Source organism: Theropithecus gelada, chromosome 9 (assembly GCF_003255815.1).
Source record: "Theropithecus gelada isolate Dixy chromosome 9, Tgel_1.0, whole genome shotgun sequence".
NCBI classification, from domain to species: domain Eukaryota; kingdom Metazoa; phylum Chordata; class Mammalia; order Primates; family Cercopithecidae; genus Theropithecus; species Theropithecus gelada.
Genome location: NC_037677.1, coordinates 5,612,976 through 5,632,841, shown reverse-complemented (window position 1 = coordinate 5,632,841; position 19,866 = coordinate 5,612,976). Strand labels below are relative to the sequence as shown.

At 35.9% G+C, this 19,866-nt stretch overlaps 1 protein-coding gene across 4 annotated transcripts in view; it reads right to left on the bottom strand.

Moving 5' to 3' along the window:
* Positions 1 to 19,866, bottom strand: part of FAM208B (family with sequence similarity 208 member B) — a 78,283-nt gene that overhangs the window by 34,196 nt on the left and 24,221 nt on the right. For 2 of the 4 annotated variants that reach the window (XM_025396223.1, XM_025396225.1), the window contains exons 2-11: positions 15,721 to 15,816; positions 14,389 to 14,461; positions 10,831 to 10,922; positions 7,812 to 7,936; positions 7,709 to 7,728; positions 7,511 to 7,610; positions 5,623 to 5,723; positions 4,865 to 4,968; positions 2,526 to 2,598; positions 2,360 to 2,422 (exon numbers count right to left, since the gene is read on the bottom strand). In XM_025396223.1, the coding sequence (XP_025252008.1) occupies positions 2,360 to 2,422; positions 2,526 to 2,598; positions 4,865 to 4,968; positions 5,623 to 5,723; positions 7,511 to 7,610; positions 7,709 to 7,728; positions 7,812 to 7,837 (487 nt within the window). In that variant the 5' untranslated portion in view covers positions 7,838 to 7,936; positions 10,831 to 10,922; positions 14,389 to 14,461; positions 15,721 to 15,816. Of the gene's footprint in view, positions 1 to 2,359; positions 2,423 to 2,525; positions 2,599 to 4,864; positions 4,969 to 5,622; positions 5,724 to 7,510; positions 7,611 to 7,708; positions 7,729 to 7,811; positions 7,937 to 8,085; positions 8,224 to 10,830; positions 10,923 to 14,388; positions 14,462 to 15,720; positions 15,817 to 19,866 lie in introns of all 4 variants that reach the window. The other 2 variants (XM_025396224.1, XM_025396222.1) reach the window with 2 other exon arrangements.

Genomic DNA, 19,866 nt, shown 5'->3' with positions numbered 1-19,866 from the left:
GAATACAGGCCTCCACCACTCTGGGCCCGAAGTTTTTATAAATTAAATTGTCTTAAAGTTATTACTCTGGTCTTTTTGTTACTTGTTTTCTGGTTTTTTTTGAGTCACAGTCTTCTTCTGTCACCCAGGCTTGAGTGCAGTGGTGTGATCTCAGCTCACTGCAACCTCCGCATCCCAGGTTCAAGCAATTCTGTGTCTTAGTCTCTTGAGTAGCTAGAATTATACACACATGCCACCACACCCAGCTAATTTTCATATTTTTAGTAGAGATGGGGTTTCACCATGTTGGCCAGGCTGGTCTCCAACTCATGGCCTCAAGTGATCCGCCCGCCTTGGCCTCCCAAAGTGCTGGGATTACAGGCGTGAGCCACTATGCCTGGCCAGTCTTTTTCTTCTTCACCTGATATAAATATAGGCAAACGCTTGGCAAGTTCATGTCATATTTATGTGAGAATTTTAATCTTTCACTTTGTTAAAATCTTTTAATGAAATATCTGAAACTTTATAGTTTACAACTGGAAAAAAAAAAAAAAAAAAGAAATTAGAAATCTTACAGGAGCCAGATCTGGAGTTAGCTGTTAGACCATAAACAAATTCAACCCTGAGTTTCTTTATCTTTGAAATTGTTATAAGAGTACTTATTTTATGGATTGCTAAATCTACTACTTCCACCATAAAACCTGACATAATAAATGCTTGAAAAATACAAACAGCCACTGCCAATTATGTTATTATCACGGGTAATGATTTGCTTGTTGCAATGAAGTGATGCCTAGGAAAGCACAGCTTTCTGCTTTAAGTAACTAGTTTTATTATTATTATTATTATTAATTTTTTTGAGACAGAGTCTCACTCTGTCGCCAGGCTGGAGTGCAGGGGCACGTGATCTCAGCTCACTGCAATCTCTGCCTCCCGGGTTCAAGTGATTCCCCTGCCTCAGCCTCCTGAGTAGCTGGAACTACAGGCATGCATGACCAAAACCAGCTAATTTTTTGTATTTTAGTAGAGACGGAGTTTCACCATGTTGGCCAGGATGGTCTCGATCTCCTGACCTTGTGATCCACCCACCTCAGCCTCCCAAAGTGCTGGGATTACAGGCATGAGCCACCACGCCTAGCCAGTAACTGAATTTTTTTAAAAAACTTCAAAAACATTTTTATATTGGTTATAGCTTTATAAATACTATATAGAATTTTATGTTTAAACACACACATTGTGATTATAAAACAAAGTGACTTTTTTTTTTTTTTTTTTTGAGACAGGGTCTCACTCTGTTGCCCAGGCTGGAGGGCAGCGGTACAATCTTGGCTCACTGCAACCTCCGCGTCCCGGGCTCAAGTGATCCTCCCACCTGAGCCTCCCAAGTAGATGGGACCACAGGTGCAAGCCACCACGCCTGGCTAATTTTTCTCTATTTTTTGTAGAAACGGGGTCTTGCCATGTTGCCTAGGCTAGTCTCGGAACTCCTGAGCTCAAGAAATCCACCTGCCTCGGCCTCCCAGAGTGCTGGGATTATAGGTGTGAGCTGCCGTGACTGGCCAACTCTCATTTATTTATTTGTTTAGCAAATATTTACTGTTTTATAGGTGACTGGCATTGCTACGCACTAGGGATACAGCAGAATACAAGAAGGGCAGGCATTAAATAATTATACAAATAAATATTTAAACTATATGGATGATAAATAAGCATAGGGGTCTAAGTTGAGCAAAGCGTGGTGATGGGAATAAAGAAAGTGATAGTGAAGCCGAGATTGACAGATAGGAGGAAGAATAAACTAGATTAGTGTTTCTCAATCTTTTTAGTCATCCTCCTCCCCAGCCCTTTTAGACCCATTTTTCCCCCAAATTGACCTCCAAAATTTTAATACCACATATACACTGCATATCTGTTTATGCACTGTATGAGTAGTATTTTTTTGCCCCCAAGAGCCAAGGTTTGGTCCTCTGGTGGATCAACATCACCATAAGAATGTATGGGCTGGATATGAAACAGACTAATAGATAAGGTACAGATAAGGAGAACAGCACCTATGAAGACCCAGAGCCTGAGACATATTTACTGGAGAGACGATGGCAAAATTCAATAACAAATGAATTCAGTTTTAGACATGCTGAATTTAAGGCACCTTTGAGATATCTCAGTGGCAACGTCAGTAGACAAGTGGAGATATGGGATTGAGGTCAGAGGGAAGCATAAACCTACAAGGGAGGTCAAGAAGGGTGAACCAGTGATGTTAAGGGAAGAGAGATACTTAAGAGGAAAAAACAGTTAACAGTGTCCCGTGCTGCTAAGTGGTCAAGTCAGATGAGGACTAAATATATCCAACAGAGTGAACTGGAAACCACTGTATCCTCACCTGTTGACAGGGGTGAATGAAATAAATGTAACCCATGCAGACCCATCTGCTTGCCTCCAAAATCTATGCAGAATGAGAATCAGAAAAAGAAAAGTTAGGTTGTTGATCTTATAAAGCAAAAGTAAACATAATGAAAAATATTTTTTCCCAAAACAGTTGTCCATACCTGGTTCTGATAGTAAGGCTGATGATGTAAGTAAAATGAAAAACCCTCGATCTTCTAAGCATTTGATGATTGCCTTAAATATAAATGAAAAATTCAACTGAAGGAATATTCTGCAATCCCTCTCTTCTCCCTCTACCCATACTCATTAGTGAATATTGACCTCAAGAAAAGAAAAAATTCTGCACATGTTATGGGAGTCAGGGTAATTCTGTCCCCAGTATCAGAAACTTCAAATTCCTTAGCTGAAATAATCTTGCCCCTGTTGGGGCTATATAAAATAATCAGAATATGAAGGGTTAGTTTTAGAATAGTGCTCAAGCACATGGCAGATCAATCAGAAAAGCCTTACTTTTTCACTGAGACAGCTGACATTTCATACCACTGCTTAAACAGCCAATATGTTACCATGTAGCCAGTATAAACTCAAGATGAATCAAACCTATAAGTAGCATCTTAAGTGCATATTTACATGAAAATTTTCCCAAAACCCTGAAACTAAAAAGACTGCAAGATACCATCCAATAAAAGACTTCTTTCTACAGCATCTTAAGAAATGGAAAATAATAGAAAATAATCAAGTTCCAGGGCAACAAGAAATATAGATGAAAATAAATTCTTCCTCTCTTTTGTTTCCCTCTATCAGAGTCTTCAGTGGACTCTTGAGCTCAAGAAAAGTCTTGAAATTTTAATGCTTTCAGTAACTGGGGCAGTTTTGTCCCCAGGCAGCAGTTGTTGTCTAAAAGCTGTTGTTCTAAATCATGAATTCAATAGCTTTTCTTTTCTACTGCTTACCACTTCAAAAATCTATATACACATAAAAGATAAAATCCAGTATCTGTACAATAATTTTTCAGTTAAACCACCTAAACAAAATATACCATTTTACAGAATAAAACATTTTATTTCAAAACTGAGAGGTGGTAAGGCTACAAATATAAATCATTATTTAATCACAATGAATATACAAAATCAGACTTTTCTAATGATTACACTACAATAAAGTTAGGACACTAATATCTCACTCACAAAAAGAATCACTACTTTCAGTTTTCAAAAAGATTCTATGAGAGTCTCTATGTGTTGTATGGCATATGATGATTTACATATTTGTCTCCTCCATAGTCTCCTAAGCTCCTTGACTTACAGGAGCTATGATTTAAGAGCCTATTTCTTTGAAAGACAGGGTATCACTCTGTTACCCAGCTTGCAATGCAGTGGCACAGCAACAGCTCACTGCATCCTTGAACTCCCGGGCTGAAGCTATCCTCCCACCTCAGCCTTCAGAGTAGCCAGGACTACAGGTGCAGGCGGTTATGCCTGGCTAGTTTAAAAAAAAAAAAATTTAAATTTTTTTATTTTGGTAGAGATAAGGTCTTGCTATGTTGCCCAGACTGGTCTCAAACTCCTGGCCTCAAGTGATCCTCCCACCTTGGCCTATCAAAGTAATGGGATTATAGATGTGATCTGCCATGCCAGACTTTAGGAACTATTTTGTATCCTTGCTTCTTCCCCCTCCTACCCAGTATGTGAATCACCCTTTTTTTTTTTTTTTTTTTTTTTTTTTGAGACGGAGTCTTGCTCTGTCACCCAGGCTGGAGTGCAGTGGTGCGATCTAGGCTCACTGCAAGCTCCGCCTCCCAGGTTCACGCCATTCTCCTGCCTCAGTCTCCCGAGTAGCTGGGACTACAGATGCCCGCCACCATGCCCAGCTAATTTTTTTGTATTTTTTAGTAGAGACAGGATTTCACCATGTTAGCCAGGATGGTCTTGATCTCCTGACCTTGTGATCTGCCCACCTCGGTCTCCCAAAGTGCTGGGATTACAGGCGTGAGCCACCATGCCCGGCCGTGAATCATCCCTTTGTCCAGTGTATCCATGCTGTAGATGCTACCCACCCAGTAGGCCAACAGTAGTACTTCATAATGCCTGCACCACCTACCTCACTCATCACAAGTAGTACTCAAGTATAGTATAATAAATAAAATATTTTGAGATGGACAGTCCATACTCATATAACTTTTCTTACAGTATACAGTTGTAACTATTCCATTTTATTATTGTTGTTCATCTCTTACTGTGCCTAATTTATAAATTAAACTTTATCATAAGTATGTATGCATAGAAAAAAACACAGTATACATAGCTTCAGTACTATTCACAGTTTTGGACATCCACTGGGGGTCTTGGAACATAAACCCCACAGATACTGTATTACATCAATAATATATAAATAAATATTAAACATGAAACTCCTCACAGCAAATTAAAATGATTCCATCTAGACACAATACATACATATCAAGAAAAACATAATAATATTTTAAATTAGTGATTCTTACCAATTGCTTGTTTTTAATATATTCTGTTAATTTATCTATATTTTCCCCTTGTCTGTTTGACAGTTCTACCTCATACAAATTGAAGCACAAATCTTGAAAACAGACTGTAGAGAAAACCAGAAAAACATTTATTTTTAATATGCTATTATGTACTTACAGTCAATTTGTTCATTTTATATGTTGCAAAAATGAAAGAATAGAAATACTACTCAAAAACCTTTATCATTTAATGTTCTTGGTTATAAAACTCCCTCATAAAACATCATCAAAACAGTTATTTTAAAACAATGCTCTTATTTATACTGACACTGCTCTAAGATTAACAAGACAAATACAAATACATACTACATGAATAAACATCAGTGCTCCGCGAATTAACCTAAATGACCAAGAAATTTCCTTCTCATGGTTTTTCTTTGAGTTTAAAAGTACGTCTATAAATAAAACCAACAAAAACTCTATCTTCCTTGAGAGGAATAGTTACAAGTTTCCAAATGGTTTTAATATCTGTTTGCTTAATTGCATCAGTATTTCTAGATTAAAGCTAGTCTTTGTCATCTTAGATAAAACTACCTTGCAGTTTCTAGTTGGCTTCCAAGGAACTGAAGAAAATAGTAACTCTACAACTTTCTCACAAGACTCTTTTAAGAGTCACTTAAGATGAAATAGAAGTGTGCATGTTTGAATGTTTGGAATAGAGCAGAAAATAACCAGAACAAAGCCCAGGACAAGCAGCGTGTTACTACATTTCAACAGACCTTTCCGCTCCAAGTAATTCTGTTTTCTAAAGGCAGCCTCTGGTAGTCGTTTTTTCAAGGAAGACACTTTCATTACATACTTAAAATCTAGTTCTTGTGGTCTAAAAAATAACACAACAATATCAAGCAGAATAATAAACAGTGGATCTAAATTTTCATAAGCTTTAGTTTTCTAATATAAATGTAAAAAAATATATAACCACAAAAAAGACCTTAAATTGATAAGCTCCAGGTTAAACAATATGTATATTTTTAAGTATGACAGATTTTCAAATACATGACCCATAAACCATGGTCTGCAAATGTTCACATTTTCTAAATACATGTCTTTTTGGTACAGACAAAATATCTAGATGTCTCAAAAAATTATGTATACAGGAATAAGGAATTTTTAAAAAATTATGCTATTTAAGAGTTATTTCCTGACTACTTTTTCCTTTTTTTGTGTGTGTGAGATGGAGTCTGGCTCTGTCACCCAGGCTGGAGTGCAGTGGTGTGATCTCGGCTCACTGCAACCTCTGACTCCTGGGTTCAAGTAATTACCCTGCCTCAGCCTCTGAAGTAGCTGGGATAACAAGTATGCGGCACCATGCCCAGCTAAGTTTTGTATTTTTAGTAGAGACGGCGTTTGACCACATTGGCCAGGTTGGTCTCCAACTCCTGACCTCAGGCAATCCGCTCACCTCAGCATCCCAAAGTGCTGGGACTACAGGTGTGAGCCACTGTGCCTGGACCCTAGGAAATTTTCTTATACAACCCCAAAGCAACAAGCAAAATCAACACATTCACAATGATACGATACTATGACTTAACCTACATCTTATTCAAATGCTGCCAACTGTCTCACTAAGTTCCTTCACAGAAAAAGAAAACAATTTCCAATCCAAGATGCCATAATGCATTCAGTAATCATGTCTCTTTAGTCTCCTTTAATCTGGAACAGTTTTTCAGTCTTTCTTTACTTCAATGACTTGGATATTTTGAAAAATACAGACGATTTTGCAGAATGCTCCTTAATCAGCATAGGTCTATCATTAACTTAACCACTTAGTTAAGATGGTATCTGGCAGTTTACTCCACTGGTAGGTCTGCATTTTTTTTCCTTTGTGATTAATAAGAAGTAGTGGGGAAACGTTGTAAGATATGCAAATATTATTAAACTTTCACCTGTTTTTAGCATACACTGGTTATTATGGTGTTGTCAAATGCTGATTTTCTAATTTATTAATCTTTCCACATTTATTAGTTGCACTCTATAATGAGGAAGAACTTACCCTCCTCTCCTATTTGCTTATTCACATAATTTTTATGTTGTGGGTTATTATACTCCTACTTCTTCTTAAAAAAGGCTGATAGGAAAAAAAATGAATCCTTACAACACATCAGTTTTCACCTTGTATTTCAATTAAACTATGACTATTTCTTAATGGTTTGGGATACAAACTAAGAACAGGCTGAACAAAAAAGATTTCCTAAGATGTTCTTCACAGTTCCCCAGAAGAAAATATTAATCATGATAATTGCTTTTAACGTAAATACATGTAACAGCTACTCTAATACTTTTCTAAGAGAACCAAAAATAATATTAAGTGGCTATAATCTGCTACATTTGCTATCAGGCAAATCTGATTTATTTCTTGGGGAAGGTCAAATTTCTACTTTCAAATAGTTTAATTTATCCCAAGAGGTCATTTTCCCATTAATAAATTAGAATTTAGGTTTCCTATGTCATACCCTGTGTGCTATACATCTACCCAAACGTACCCTCATCTAAAATCAGTAACAGTTGCTGTATTTTACACCAATGCCACCCTTGAAATGAAGGGGGGGAAAACCCCCAAAACTTGTAATATAAGCATTAGTAAAGGACATGACATTTAATACTTACAGCTGTGTTGGAATCATTGCACCGTAAGTGGACCAAAGAGCTATATCACATAGCATACGGTCTTGAACAATTAATTTCCCTTTCCAAGGAGACATGAGAACTTTAAGAAATGAAGGTAAGAAAGAAACCGATTATTTATGATGAAATATTTACTCAAGAAAAACAAAAACCTAAAATAATCAATGAATTATTTCTCACCATTTTCGCTGCGTTCAAGTCTAGCAGAAAAAAAAAAAAGAACATTTTTACAAGAGTAAAAGAAACAGATTCAGTAAAACAAAGCATGTATGCAATTACTTACATGCTTTTATGAGCTGGTGGTGCCATAGTTTTAGGTTCCCTGTATCGAAAAGCTACAATTACATAAGGACAGATCTGTCTGGGTCGCTCAGTAACAGTGTTGCCTGAAAGTTCGTAAAAGTAATACTGCAAGAAGAAAAATAAGTATTATCAGGGTAGTAGCACTATGGAATTGCATATGTACCAAGTTTTTCTCAACCCCACCCAGCCCTGAAATTTAACACATTAGACTCAGAAATATATCTTGGGTGTTATTCATTCACAGGTGACTATACCTGACTCAGTTCAAAGGCACGAAAATGACTCGTCTTGTTAGAAACCTTGTTAGTATTTTCAGACACGTGGCAATCATAGCCAGAAGATGGCTTAGTATAGTTAGTTGTATAATTCTCAGACACAGACTTGACTTTTCCCTAGAATGAAAATATTAAAACTAATCAGATGCCGTCAAATAGCAATAACCTTTACTCTAGGATTCATTTAGTAGTAGTCTAACAAGGATGCAGATATGTGTCCCCTAACAGTAACTGTATTAAGAACTATACTCCTTAGAAAAACAATTATCTTAAGGCCAAAAATAGTTTTAATTATCCATGAACCCTTAAAAATGTATTTAAAAATCTTGGACATTTGGGCATCTGAGACAAATATCCATAGTTTTTATCACAATATCAAAGAAATACACGAATCACCCTAAATTTAAGAGAGCCATTTCCTTAAAAGAGTAACTATAGCCCACCATCTTTTATGTTACGGTCATTGAATGGCTCTTTGGTGACTGTAACGTAAAAGAGAACAAAATCTAAAATTTCAAAAGACGAGTTTCCAATCTGAACTATGATCAGTTGTAAATTATAAACTGAGATACTTCTATTATGCCAGGGCCCAGCAAGTTAACAAGAAGCAAATATGTAGCAAAGTTCTTAGCAGGCCGCTGGTCCTGGTCACTGAACAGTCAGCAGTATTTTCCATTACAGATTTCTCTCCATCAAGGGTTACGTGTCTCTCAAAACAAAACAAAACAAAACAAAAAAACAAAAAAACAAAAAAAAAAAAGAAAAGAAAAAAGCAAGCAGCTGGGCACAGTGGTTCACACCTGTAATCCCAGCATTTTGGGAGGCCAAGGTGGGCAGATCATGAGGTCAAGAGATCAAGACTATCCTGGCCAACACGGTGAAACCCTGTCTCTACTTAAAATACGAAAAAATTAGCTGGGCGTGGTGGCACGCGCCTGTAGTCCCAGCCACTTGGGAGGCTGAGGTAGGAGAATTGCTTGAACTCGGGAGGTGGAGGTTGCAGTGAGCTGAGATAGTGTCACTACACTCTGGCCTGGCAATAGAGAAAGATTCTGCCTCAAAAAAAAAAAAAAAAAGGAGTTAGGCCAAGTTTACCATTATGATGAAATATGCAATGACTTTAAAAGCTGTTTTGAATGATACAATGACATAAGAAAATGTTCACAAGATGTTATTAAGTTAAAAAAGAATAGCATATAAGTATATACAAACTCTTTCCATGGGTTAATAACTCAATATATAGGAAAAAATAAAAATATACAATATATACCCCAACAAATATATCAAAATGGGATATGGGACTATAGGCAATTTTAATTTTTATAAGAAGAATAAAATTACTTTTTTAAAAAGAAGATGTTTTGTTGTTATGTCCTGTGTCTTTATTTACAGACCCACCAAAGGCCAAACCACCACTAAACCAAAAAATATAAATAGTACTTATCAGTAACCAACCATCCCTACCATCTCCTCATCAAACATTTTATGGTTCTGTGTGGCTCGATTTTGTGAAATAAAATGAAGATGAGAACACAGAGGCAAAAACAGCAATCTCCAGCCAATGGCAAGAAATCAAGGCTTAGGCATAATCTAAGTAAAAAATGAAATGCTCATTATCCACATTAGTAGGCATACTTTCTGCAGCACTCATCGCAGAGCAAGAGAAGAAAGATTAAGGGAGGAAAACTACTGATTGTACCTCAAAGCAATGTCACTCCCCAACCCTTTTTTTTTTTTTTTTTTTTGGAGATGGAGTTTTTTGTTGTTGTTATCCAGGCTGGAGTGCAGTGGCATGATCTTGGCTCACTGCAACCTCCACCTTCCAGGTTCAAGTCATTCTCCTGCCTCAGCCTCCCAAGTAGCTGGGCACCTGCCACCACGTCAGGCTAATTTTTTTACACTTTTAGTGGAGACGGGGTTTCGCCATGTTGGCCAGGCTGGTCTCAAACTCCTGACCTCACCCGCCTCAGCCTCCCAAAGTGCTGGGATTATAGGCATAAGCCACAGAGCCCGGCCTCTCCCTCCACTTTTTTGAGAACAAACTTCACAATACTAAGAGTTCACACGCTTTTTTTTTTTTTTTTTTAATTAAATGTCAGTTAGTGCTAGGCTGATAACCAAAGAATTTAAGATAGTAAGAAAGCTAAAACAAAAACAATATAACGAGACCACAGAAATGTCCTCAAGAAGCCCAATCACATCTAAAATCAGTTTCCCTTCTGTTTGGGTGAAAATTCCAAATTGCATGATTCACTTAAACAGTACCATTTAGGACATTCAAGGATTTGTGGCATCATCAATTCTAGGTGGCACATGAAGCTGTGAAGCTGGATGTCTTACGGAGAAAGAAAATGAGATTCTATTGACCATTTAAATTAGACAACGAATGTTGTTTTCTAAACTCATCTTTTATAAGTGTAATCACGTCATCTTATAAGCAGCTACTTGTTTTGTTATTTCATGTTTAAAAAGTAGCTCTGACAGGTGAGAGGAAGATTTTTCCCTGCATACCCTTTATTTTTGAAGTTAAAAAAAAGTTTACAATCTAGTAAATGAATTAAAAAGTTTTCTTTTTAAAGAAAAGGAAAAATAGTTGTGCTTTTCCTGAATTTGGATAGCTAACTTTGGTGAGGACTATGTTCAACTGAGATCTACAGAGAATATCAAAGGTAGATAACCTTAAACTTTAAAAGGAAATCACGTAACAGCACATTTAGGCTTTACCTTAATTATATTAAAAATTACAACGTAACCAGATTTCCCATGATACCATGGTCTTGGATGAAGATAGTCGGAGTATTTGGAAATGTATACACCTGTAAAAGTATAAAATATAGATTAAGCAGCAGATTGCCCACCAGAGAGGAGAAAGTAGAAGCAATAAGACCAATTAGAAAAAAAGCTACTGTGACAGTTGAGCAGGAGAGGAGGATTCAAACAAGGCAGCAGCAGTGAAAAATGAGAAGGAAAGGACAAGCTTCAGGGGCATTCCTCAACTGAGGCACCTCTTTCAAAACATAAGAGACAATGGGTGAGAAAACTGATACGGTGGAAAAGAGTGATGATTCTGTAGTCAGAAGCTTGGGTTCCAGGTAAGAATAAGTCACTCAGGTAGGGAGGGTGGGCCTGGGTCACAGACACAAACACCACAGGGTGCTCATGAAGATTTAAAAGATCAATAAGCTTTAAAAACTATTATTAACTGAAAGTATTATTACACACAAAATTATCCAGTTCTAGTCAAGCCAAAAACTACAAAACACATGTAAGTAGTAGTGTTAATTTTATTATCAACCCCAGCGCATGTGTTTTTGAAGAACGTGTATTTGTCAGGAACAATCCAGTTTCTACTTCCACCACTCTACTGAAGCCAGCCTCTCAAACATCAGCAATGAAATCATAAGATTGTAGGAATGCAGGAAAATGTTTTTTTTTGTTTTGAGATGTAAGCTGCAGTGGTTATTTGTAATTTACTTTCAAATTCTCCAGAAAAAAAATTAAACAAATGAAGCAAATAATGCAATATGTGTGTGTGTATATGTATATATGTTTATATTTTTATATATATTTATATTTATATACATTTATATTTAGAGACGGAGTCTTGCTCTGTTGCCTAGGCTGGAGTGCAGTGGTGTGATCTCGGCTCACTGCAACCTCTGCCTCCCAGGTTCAAGCAATCTCAAGTCTCGGCCACCTGAGTAGCTGGGATTACAGGTGCACGCCACCATGCCTGGCTAATTTTTGTATTTTTAGTAGAGACGGGGTTTAGTTAGCCATGTTAGTCAGGCTGGTCTGGAACTCCTGGCCTCAAGGGATCCACCTGCCGTGGCCTCCGAAAGAGCTAGGATTACAGGCGTGAGCCACCGCACCCAGCCAATAATGCATAATATTATTTGCTAAACTTTGGTGATGGGTATATTACACTATGCTCTTTACTTTTTCTATGTTTGAATTTTTCATAATGAAATGAGAGTGGGGTGAAAAAATAGGAGAGAAGAAAAAACGTTGTATGCAGTGTTATTAGGGTTATGAATTTATCACTTTTAATGTCCCTCAGAAGATGAATTGAATGTAAATTTTAATTTTTTTTGTTTTATAGAGTTATCATATGACCCAGTGGTTCCACTCATTATATATCGAAGACATATATATAACTATGTCCACCCAAAAACTTGTACATACATGTTCATAGAACCATTATTCATAATAGCCCAAAAGTAGAAATAACCCATATGTCCATGAACTGATGAATGCATAAAGAAAATATGGTATGGCCACATAACAGAATACAGCATTGTACCATTTAACATTTTGGTCAACAACAGACTGCATAAAGTTTGGACAGTGGTCCCATAAGTTTGTAATACCATATTTTTACTGTACTTTTTCTGTTTTGACACACAAACACACACCACTATTTTATAACTGCCTGAAGTATTCGGTACAATAACATGCTGTACAGGTTTGTAGCCTAGGGGCAACAGGCTATCCCATATAGCCTAGGTGTGTCGTAGGCTATGCCCTCTAGGTGTCTCTAAGTACACTCTGTGACGTTCACATGAGTAAAAAATTGCGGCCGGGCGTGGTAGCTCACACCTGTAATCCCAGCACTTTGGGAGGCCAAGGAGGGCAGATCATGAGGTCAGGAGATTGAGACCATCCTGGCCAACATGGTGAAACCCCATCTCTACTAAAAATACAAAAATTAGTTGGGCATGGTGGTGCGTGCCTGTAATCCCAGCTACTCAGGAGGCTGAGGCAGGAGAATCACTTGAACCAGGGAGTCGGAGGTTCCGGTGAGCTGAGATCGCGCCATTGCACTCCAGCTTGGCAACAGAGCACAACTCCGTCTCAAAAAAAAAAAAAAAAAAAACAACAAAAACTGCCTAACAATGCAATTCTTGGAACATATCCCCATTGTTAAGTGCTGCAGGACTGCATTATTCAATCATAAAAAGGAATGAAGTACCACTGGTTCATGCTACAATATGCCTTAAAAACATGCCAAAAGAAGTTACTCAAAAAAGACCGTATATGAGATGATTCCACTTATATGAAATGTCCAGAATAGGCAAATCTATAAAAGCAGAAAATAGACTGGTGGTTGCCTAGAGCGGGGATGGTAGAGAATGGGGAGTCACTGCTAAAGGCCATGGGATTTCTTTTTTGGGTGATAAAAATGGTCTAAAATTAACTGTTATGATGGTTACCCAACTATGGGACTACATTAAACAATGGGTGAATTCTATAATTGTGAAATTATATCTCAATAAAGCAGTTTTTTTTTTTAAAAAGGTCAGCAGGAATCTAGCCATGATAATCTTTCTCAGTTCTGAACTCCACATTCTACATAGTACCTGGCACTGCTAAATACCCTTCTTTGTGAGATCTTTCTGCTGTCTGTGAAACTCTATTTCCTAAGTCTCCATGAAACAGACTGCTCTTGACACTGCCTCGTTCTATCCTCGCTCTACCTCCCCACACCCTGGTCCCATTAATGACCCAAAAGTTCTGTTTTTGCCATCTTCTCTTTCCATGCCATCCCACTAACAATGTCTTAGCTTCAGTTCACACTCCACTCCCACAACCCCAGCCCCAAATCTAGTTCTGATCCCTTTATGACCTATAGGCTATCTTTCAGAAACACTTATGAAAATCTATTTCTCAAATTCAACTCATAAAAGTAGTACTGTCCATTTACTGAGAACTTATTAGGTGCAAAGTCCTGGGCTAAACACTTTAGTCTCACTGAATCCTCCCAACAACTCTATAAAGTAGTTTAATCTGTTTTACACATGAAGAAACTGAATCTTAAAAAAAGTTAGTGCTAATTTATATTCTTGACAATTAGATAACATTTTTCTTTTTAACTCATCAGCTTCTCTACTAATCTGCTTCTCTTCCTATGTACCTCTTTTCTATTAATAATTATCATTGCAATATAAGTTTAAAAGCTTATATTTGATTATTTCTTCTCTTACCCCTCACATTCCATGGTTGCCAAGTTTGGTCAGTTCTATCTAGTGTCTATTCTTATTGCCATTGTGATAACTTAGAAGACATTCTCAAGACAATACCAATCTCTTGACACTGAAAAATACTGTAAAGTTTTAAACTCAAATCTCGTTCATATATTTAAAGTTAGAAATCTAAACATTATGAGCTGTTTGACATTTAATGAAACTGGCTTTTAATATACATATCTTATAAACCTAATGAAACCTCACTTCATCTTGTAAAAGATTTTTTTTTAAGATTCTTTTTGCTTTACAGGCTTACCTTTGGCTGGATCACCCAGAGTGGTAACAGCACTGCTGCCAACACGGAGTCCACGCTGACATACCAATTTTGCCTTTAAACAAAAGATTACTTTGCTTCAGTCTTTGAAGTAGCAATGAAATAATGCTATAATCTGTAAGTGGTTTTTTTTTCTTTTTTTTTTTTTAGTTTTATTTTTTTATAATACGATAGAGACAGGGTCTCACTATGTTTCCCAGGCTGATCTCAAACTCCTGGGCTCAAGCAATCCTCCCACCTCAGCCTCCCATAACGCTGGGATTACAGGTATGAGGCACAACTGCATCTGGCCTAATCTATAAGCTTTAAAATAAATAGTCTGCTCATTGTAGGTACTCAGGGCACAAAGAAAACTTATTCAAAGCAATCTGTATTTTGATTAATGGCTCAAAATTTTCACAGAATTTTACCGTTTCAATTAACAAAAATGTCAGCAAAACCAAATTAAGCAAGGTCACAGGTAAGTCCACTAGAAGACTTATTTTCCAACTACAGCTTTAGAACCATGAAATTTCAAAATGTCTTATTGCCAAATGTTATTTTTAGTAAGAACCCAGAGCATCCTATTTCAATTCAGATGATTAAGTTAAAAAGGGATAAACTCTTCTGGTATTACTATATAGTCCTTATTATATGTTAGTGCTAATTATCTGCTAAACAAATCTGCCCCCCTTCTTTATAGACCATTAACCTAATGGAAGCACTAACTTTGAATTATTTTAGATCTCTGGTATTATTTAAAATGTATCTAGGAAACCATACATATCTTTGGAGACCTACCCTGTACACGGTCCTTTCCTTCTCCCATAATTTAGGTACAGGCAACAATACAGATTTCAGTCTTCAAATATTGAATGAAGGAATTTCAGTTAACCAGGATGCCAAAGTTTATTAAGTTACATGATTTATCTCCCAAATCATGTAATTTAAACCAGAAAAATATCCACAAGAAACAAAGTATCTATTAAACGATGATCCAGAATGGAAAAATATCCCTTCAATCTATTAAATGGCATTATTGACACTAAAGAAACCCGTTTTAATCCAAATTGCACCCTAAGCTTACAAATGTATTTAAGATGAAACTTAAATACGTTTAATCTCTTAAATGTATTTAAGAGAAACCATGAAAAGTTGTAGAAATCAAATCAAATCTCCTTCATGACTGGCTTTTACTGCTGTCATTCACATGCCACCAAACTAAGTAACAAAAAACACTGATGATTTGGTAATCTTACAACTCTTACAGAACGGAAGCACCACAATATTTAAGACTAATGATGCCATTAATTTTCTACAACCTAATTCCCTTACCTCCTTTTCAGTATCAAACAGAAGAAACCCGTAAGTGTCTTGAAGTTCTTCCTGAGTATAGTTACTTGCTTTTTTTTGTCGGTAAAAAGTTTTGTACTGTGTAAAGAGAGAATAACCAAATGCTATAAACTTACTATTTTGTCCTGCAAATTGATTTTTAAAATGCATCATTTAAATTCCCCCTGCTATAAGACTAAACATAAATGCATTATTTTTCTATTCCGTAGAATTACCTTCCAAGTGGCTATTTCCAAGGATCTTCTTCGTCTGAAAAATGATAGCTAAAAAGTGCTAGATTTATATACCAAAAATGATGGGTTTACCTCTTTTAAAACTAAAACAAAACCACCACAGTGTGTACCAAGCACCTCACCTCATTTAAGAAAATGTCATTTTTCACCAAAGTCACTTGACTGTACTGAAAACCATGCTCAGATGAAGAGTCCAAGTAAGATGTATGGAGGAGTGAAACTGCCCTCTGGAAGACAGAGTCTGAACTCAAGGACACTGTCTCAAAAACTGTAAAACACAAACAAAAATAACACAGCTATTTCAGATACCAAAGGATGGGGTTAAGTGGGACACACTGAATATCACTCAAAACATCATCTATTCCTTCCCTATGTAACTAAGAAATATTTGTACTGTCTTAGCAAAATAACCTAAATAAATTACAACTGAGGCTGAATTACTTTTAATACAGGAGCTAAAATATGCCCTGCCAGACCCTGTATGTCTTTTGGTTGAAAGCCGTGTACTATAACTGTAGTTGGTCAAAAGCAGATACAACTGTAGTGTCAAAGTGGTGGTCAGGAACTGCTTAGACTTTTAGAGCAATTTCTCATTCTTTAGTTTTTTTTTAATCCTCCGTTTCTATTCTTCTTCTTCTTTTTTTTTTAATATATATGCCACGCTTGATAAACTTACCCTTTACATATTTTCATTAAATCCCTAAGTCAGTTGGGTTCCTTTTAAGGGACCTATTATTGCCCAGTCACCAAACACAATAGAAATCACTGTATCTCTGGGATTTCCTCACCAGCCAAGAAGAGTCTATTGAGTTTTACTTCCTGTGAGTTGTATTATAAAATCACTTTCATTTTATACAACAGAACTGTATTTACAATTTTTTGAAGGTGCTTTTTTCAAACCACACCCATGTGAGATAGTGCTGAGAGACCGTGATACATCTTCCCATGAGAGGCATGTTTTCTAATTGAGAATTACCGACTGGATCCAGTAATTATGTTGACTGACTCTTTGTGCCTTTTGATTTTACAAGTCTCTACTTTAGCAAGAACTGAGCCTAATGACCTAAGAACACTCTCGCATCTAACCATTTTAACTGTTCACTCTCCTATTTGTATTCTTTCTATTCTCTTTATTAAGGTTGGGGGGTTTTACAAACCCAGTATTTACAAATAATAAGGAGAAGAGAATGATTTATATAGCACTAGAAGTATTGGTCATATAGTATAAATGTTATGAAGTACAGTAATATGGCTTCCTACTTTTACCAAAACTCCCAAATGTATTACAGTTCAAAAAGTAAAGAGAAAAAAGAATCTCAATCAAAATTAACTTATAAGTAACCGATATACAAAAATTAGACTATCTCAGAAATGAAAGCAAACATTTTAGTAAGCTAAATTTGGACTAAACTGTCCTAATACTTTAATTATCAAGATATTTTAAAATATTTTAATAAACTTCCAAGTATCAAAATGAAAGACTGTAAATAGAAAAGAATGAAATGTTTATGAATATTCTGAGGTTGATATACATGATTTATATATTCATTCTAAGTTTACTTTTACTTTTGCTCAGTTTCACTTTCTCCTTCAATATACCAGTGCTGTAAAAAAATAAGGACATTCTGAATAGATGCAAATAGCAAAACATCAGTTACAATAATTAAAACTAAAGCTTTATTAGCTACATTACTCAAAGCAAACTGGCAAGCCTGAGCATTTTCAAATTCATTTTACAAATAATCTGTACTGCTAGCCTAAACACAAATCAAGAATTCTTTAGAAACAATAATTTTGGAAACTTTATATTTGATGTTTATAAAAAAGCAAGAAATTTTTGAAATTGAATTATCTATAGACCAAGATCCAATATGTGAGAAACATATCGTTTACACTGAAAGAAATGTTTTAAAAAGTAACTCTGGAAATGAAGACTATGATTATCAACTTCTCTAAATTCTATAAGTCATTAATAGGTAGGCACAGATTTAAGTTATATACATCCTCATTTTTTAGCATCATAACGCACAATAACGAACTGAAAACTGGAAAGATGGTGCAATTAAAAACACTAATATAGGGTTTCCCAAATACATGGTCACAGAACACTTCATTAATACCAGTGTGGGGAATACTGTTCCCTATAAAGCTACAAATAAAGCCAATGATTTAAAACGAAGGAGGAGGAACAAGTACCAAATTATTTTTTGCTTATATATTTTTATTTCCAGAACTATTTATTTATGTTTAAAAATGCTTCCACTTTAGGCCAGTATTCTCCAAATAGAGTATATGCATAAAAGCAGTGATTTTATGGTTAGTGGAGGTATGTTAAAAGCAAAGTTGTTGGAAAATCATAGCTAATCTTAACTCTTTCATGGGTTCATAAAGACATCAATTACACTCTCAAGAAACCACAAGTTTCCTCTCAGTAAATGAGAAAATAGACGAAAATTTCATCTAGAAATTTGATGCTCTCCCTTCTTTACAAAATACACTTTTGAGAGTCCAATTAGTGCACTAGACAATACAAACACTTTATGAACGAATGGTCTCGTTTTTGCTGAGTAATGCTCAAGCTTTATTTAAACATTCAAGACTACCAGACTTTTAAAATGAAGAGGGGGCTATACTACAAAGACACCTAAAAATCTAAAAAGGTAACTTGAAAAGTGCTTGCCTATAAAGTATTAAGTATATCCCTTAGGGCTTAAGTGATGAATAAAGAGCATGTAAGAAAGGTTAAGTTCAATCACAATAGCTCTGAAAATTAAGTTTTCCTGTAGTACCTGGATTTTGGCACATTCCTCCATTTGTGAGTTTAGTCTTAAATGTTAAGTCCAAGCTTGATATAGGTTGGATTCTAGTCAAAGTAACTGCAATAACCTCTTCCCCTTCTCAAAATCCCTTAGAGATACTGAGTGAGACTGGTTTTAGACACTTGTCTCTCTTTTTAACTCCTAATAGAGATGAGAAAATTATAAACCAACTTCTGATGCCATATCACAGATAACTGTCTTCCATTCTAGAAACATCTGGTCTGAAAGTAGACAATGAAATAAACTAATGTCAACATCTTAGGTGTCACAGAAATTCTAAAACAACTAGCTCTTGTACATCTCCCCATGACTTTCCTGACTACACCTTCCTATAGAAGGGTTGCAACCCTTCATTAATACTAAAGATGCCTATATCCTTCATTTAGTCGAAGTAAGCCATTTGATAGTTGCTGAAGGAACAGGTTGTTACTTAATCCTAAAATGTATTACTTCTACTTTGAAGATATTAAAGGATATCTGGGTTTAGATAAATGTAACTTCTTAGAGCACAATTTGGTAGGACTTATATAAAACCTTAAATACACATACTCATTAACCATTTCATTTCTAGGAATCTATTCCTGAAAATACTCAGACACACACACACACCCACACACACACACACCCACACACACACAAAAAGGTGTTCCATGTGTATCAGTATCTTTAATAGTGAAAATACTGGCAATAACCTTAATTGCCATCAACAGGGAACAACTTGCAACTACTAAATAAAAACAAGGTAAATCTGTACATACTGGCATATAAAGATATCTATTATATGCTACATTATATGATGACACTTGGTTGAAAAATATATAATTTGTTTGAAAGTATACATAAAAAGATCTAGAAAGGTGGGAAGCCAAACTCTTAATAATAGCTAAAGCAATGGCTGTTGAAATTGGAAAGCGGATACAAGGGGAACTTACATTTTTTAACCTTATACATATGGGTTTTTCTTGCATGTATTACTTCTACCATTTAAAATATTTCAATTCAAAAACCAAATAAAAATGCAACAATTTAAAAGATACAAATAGAGGAACATACATGTTTTATGTTGCAATTTGAAA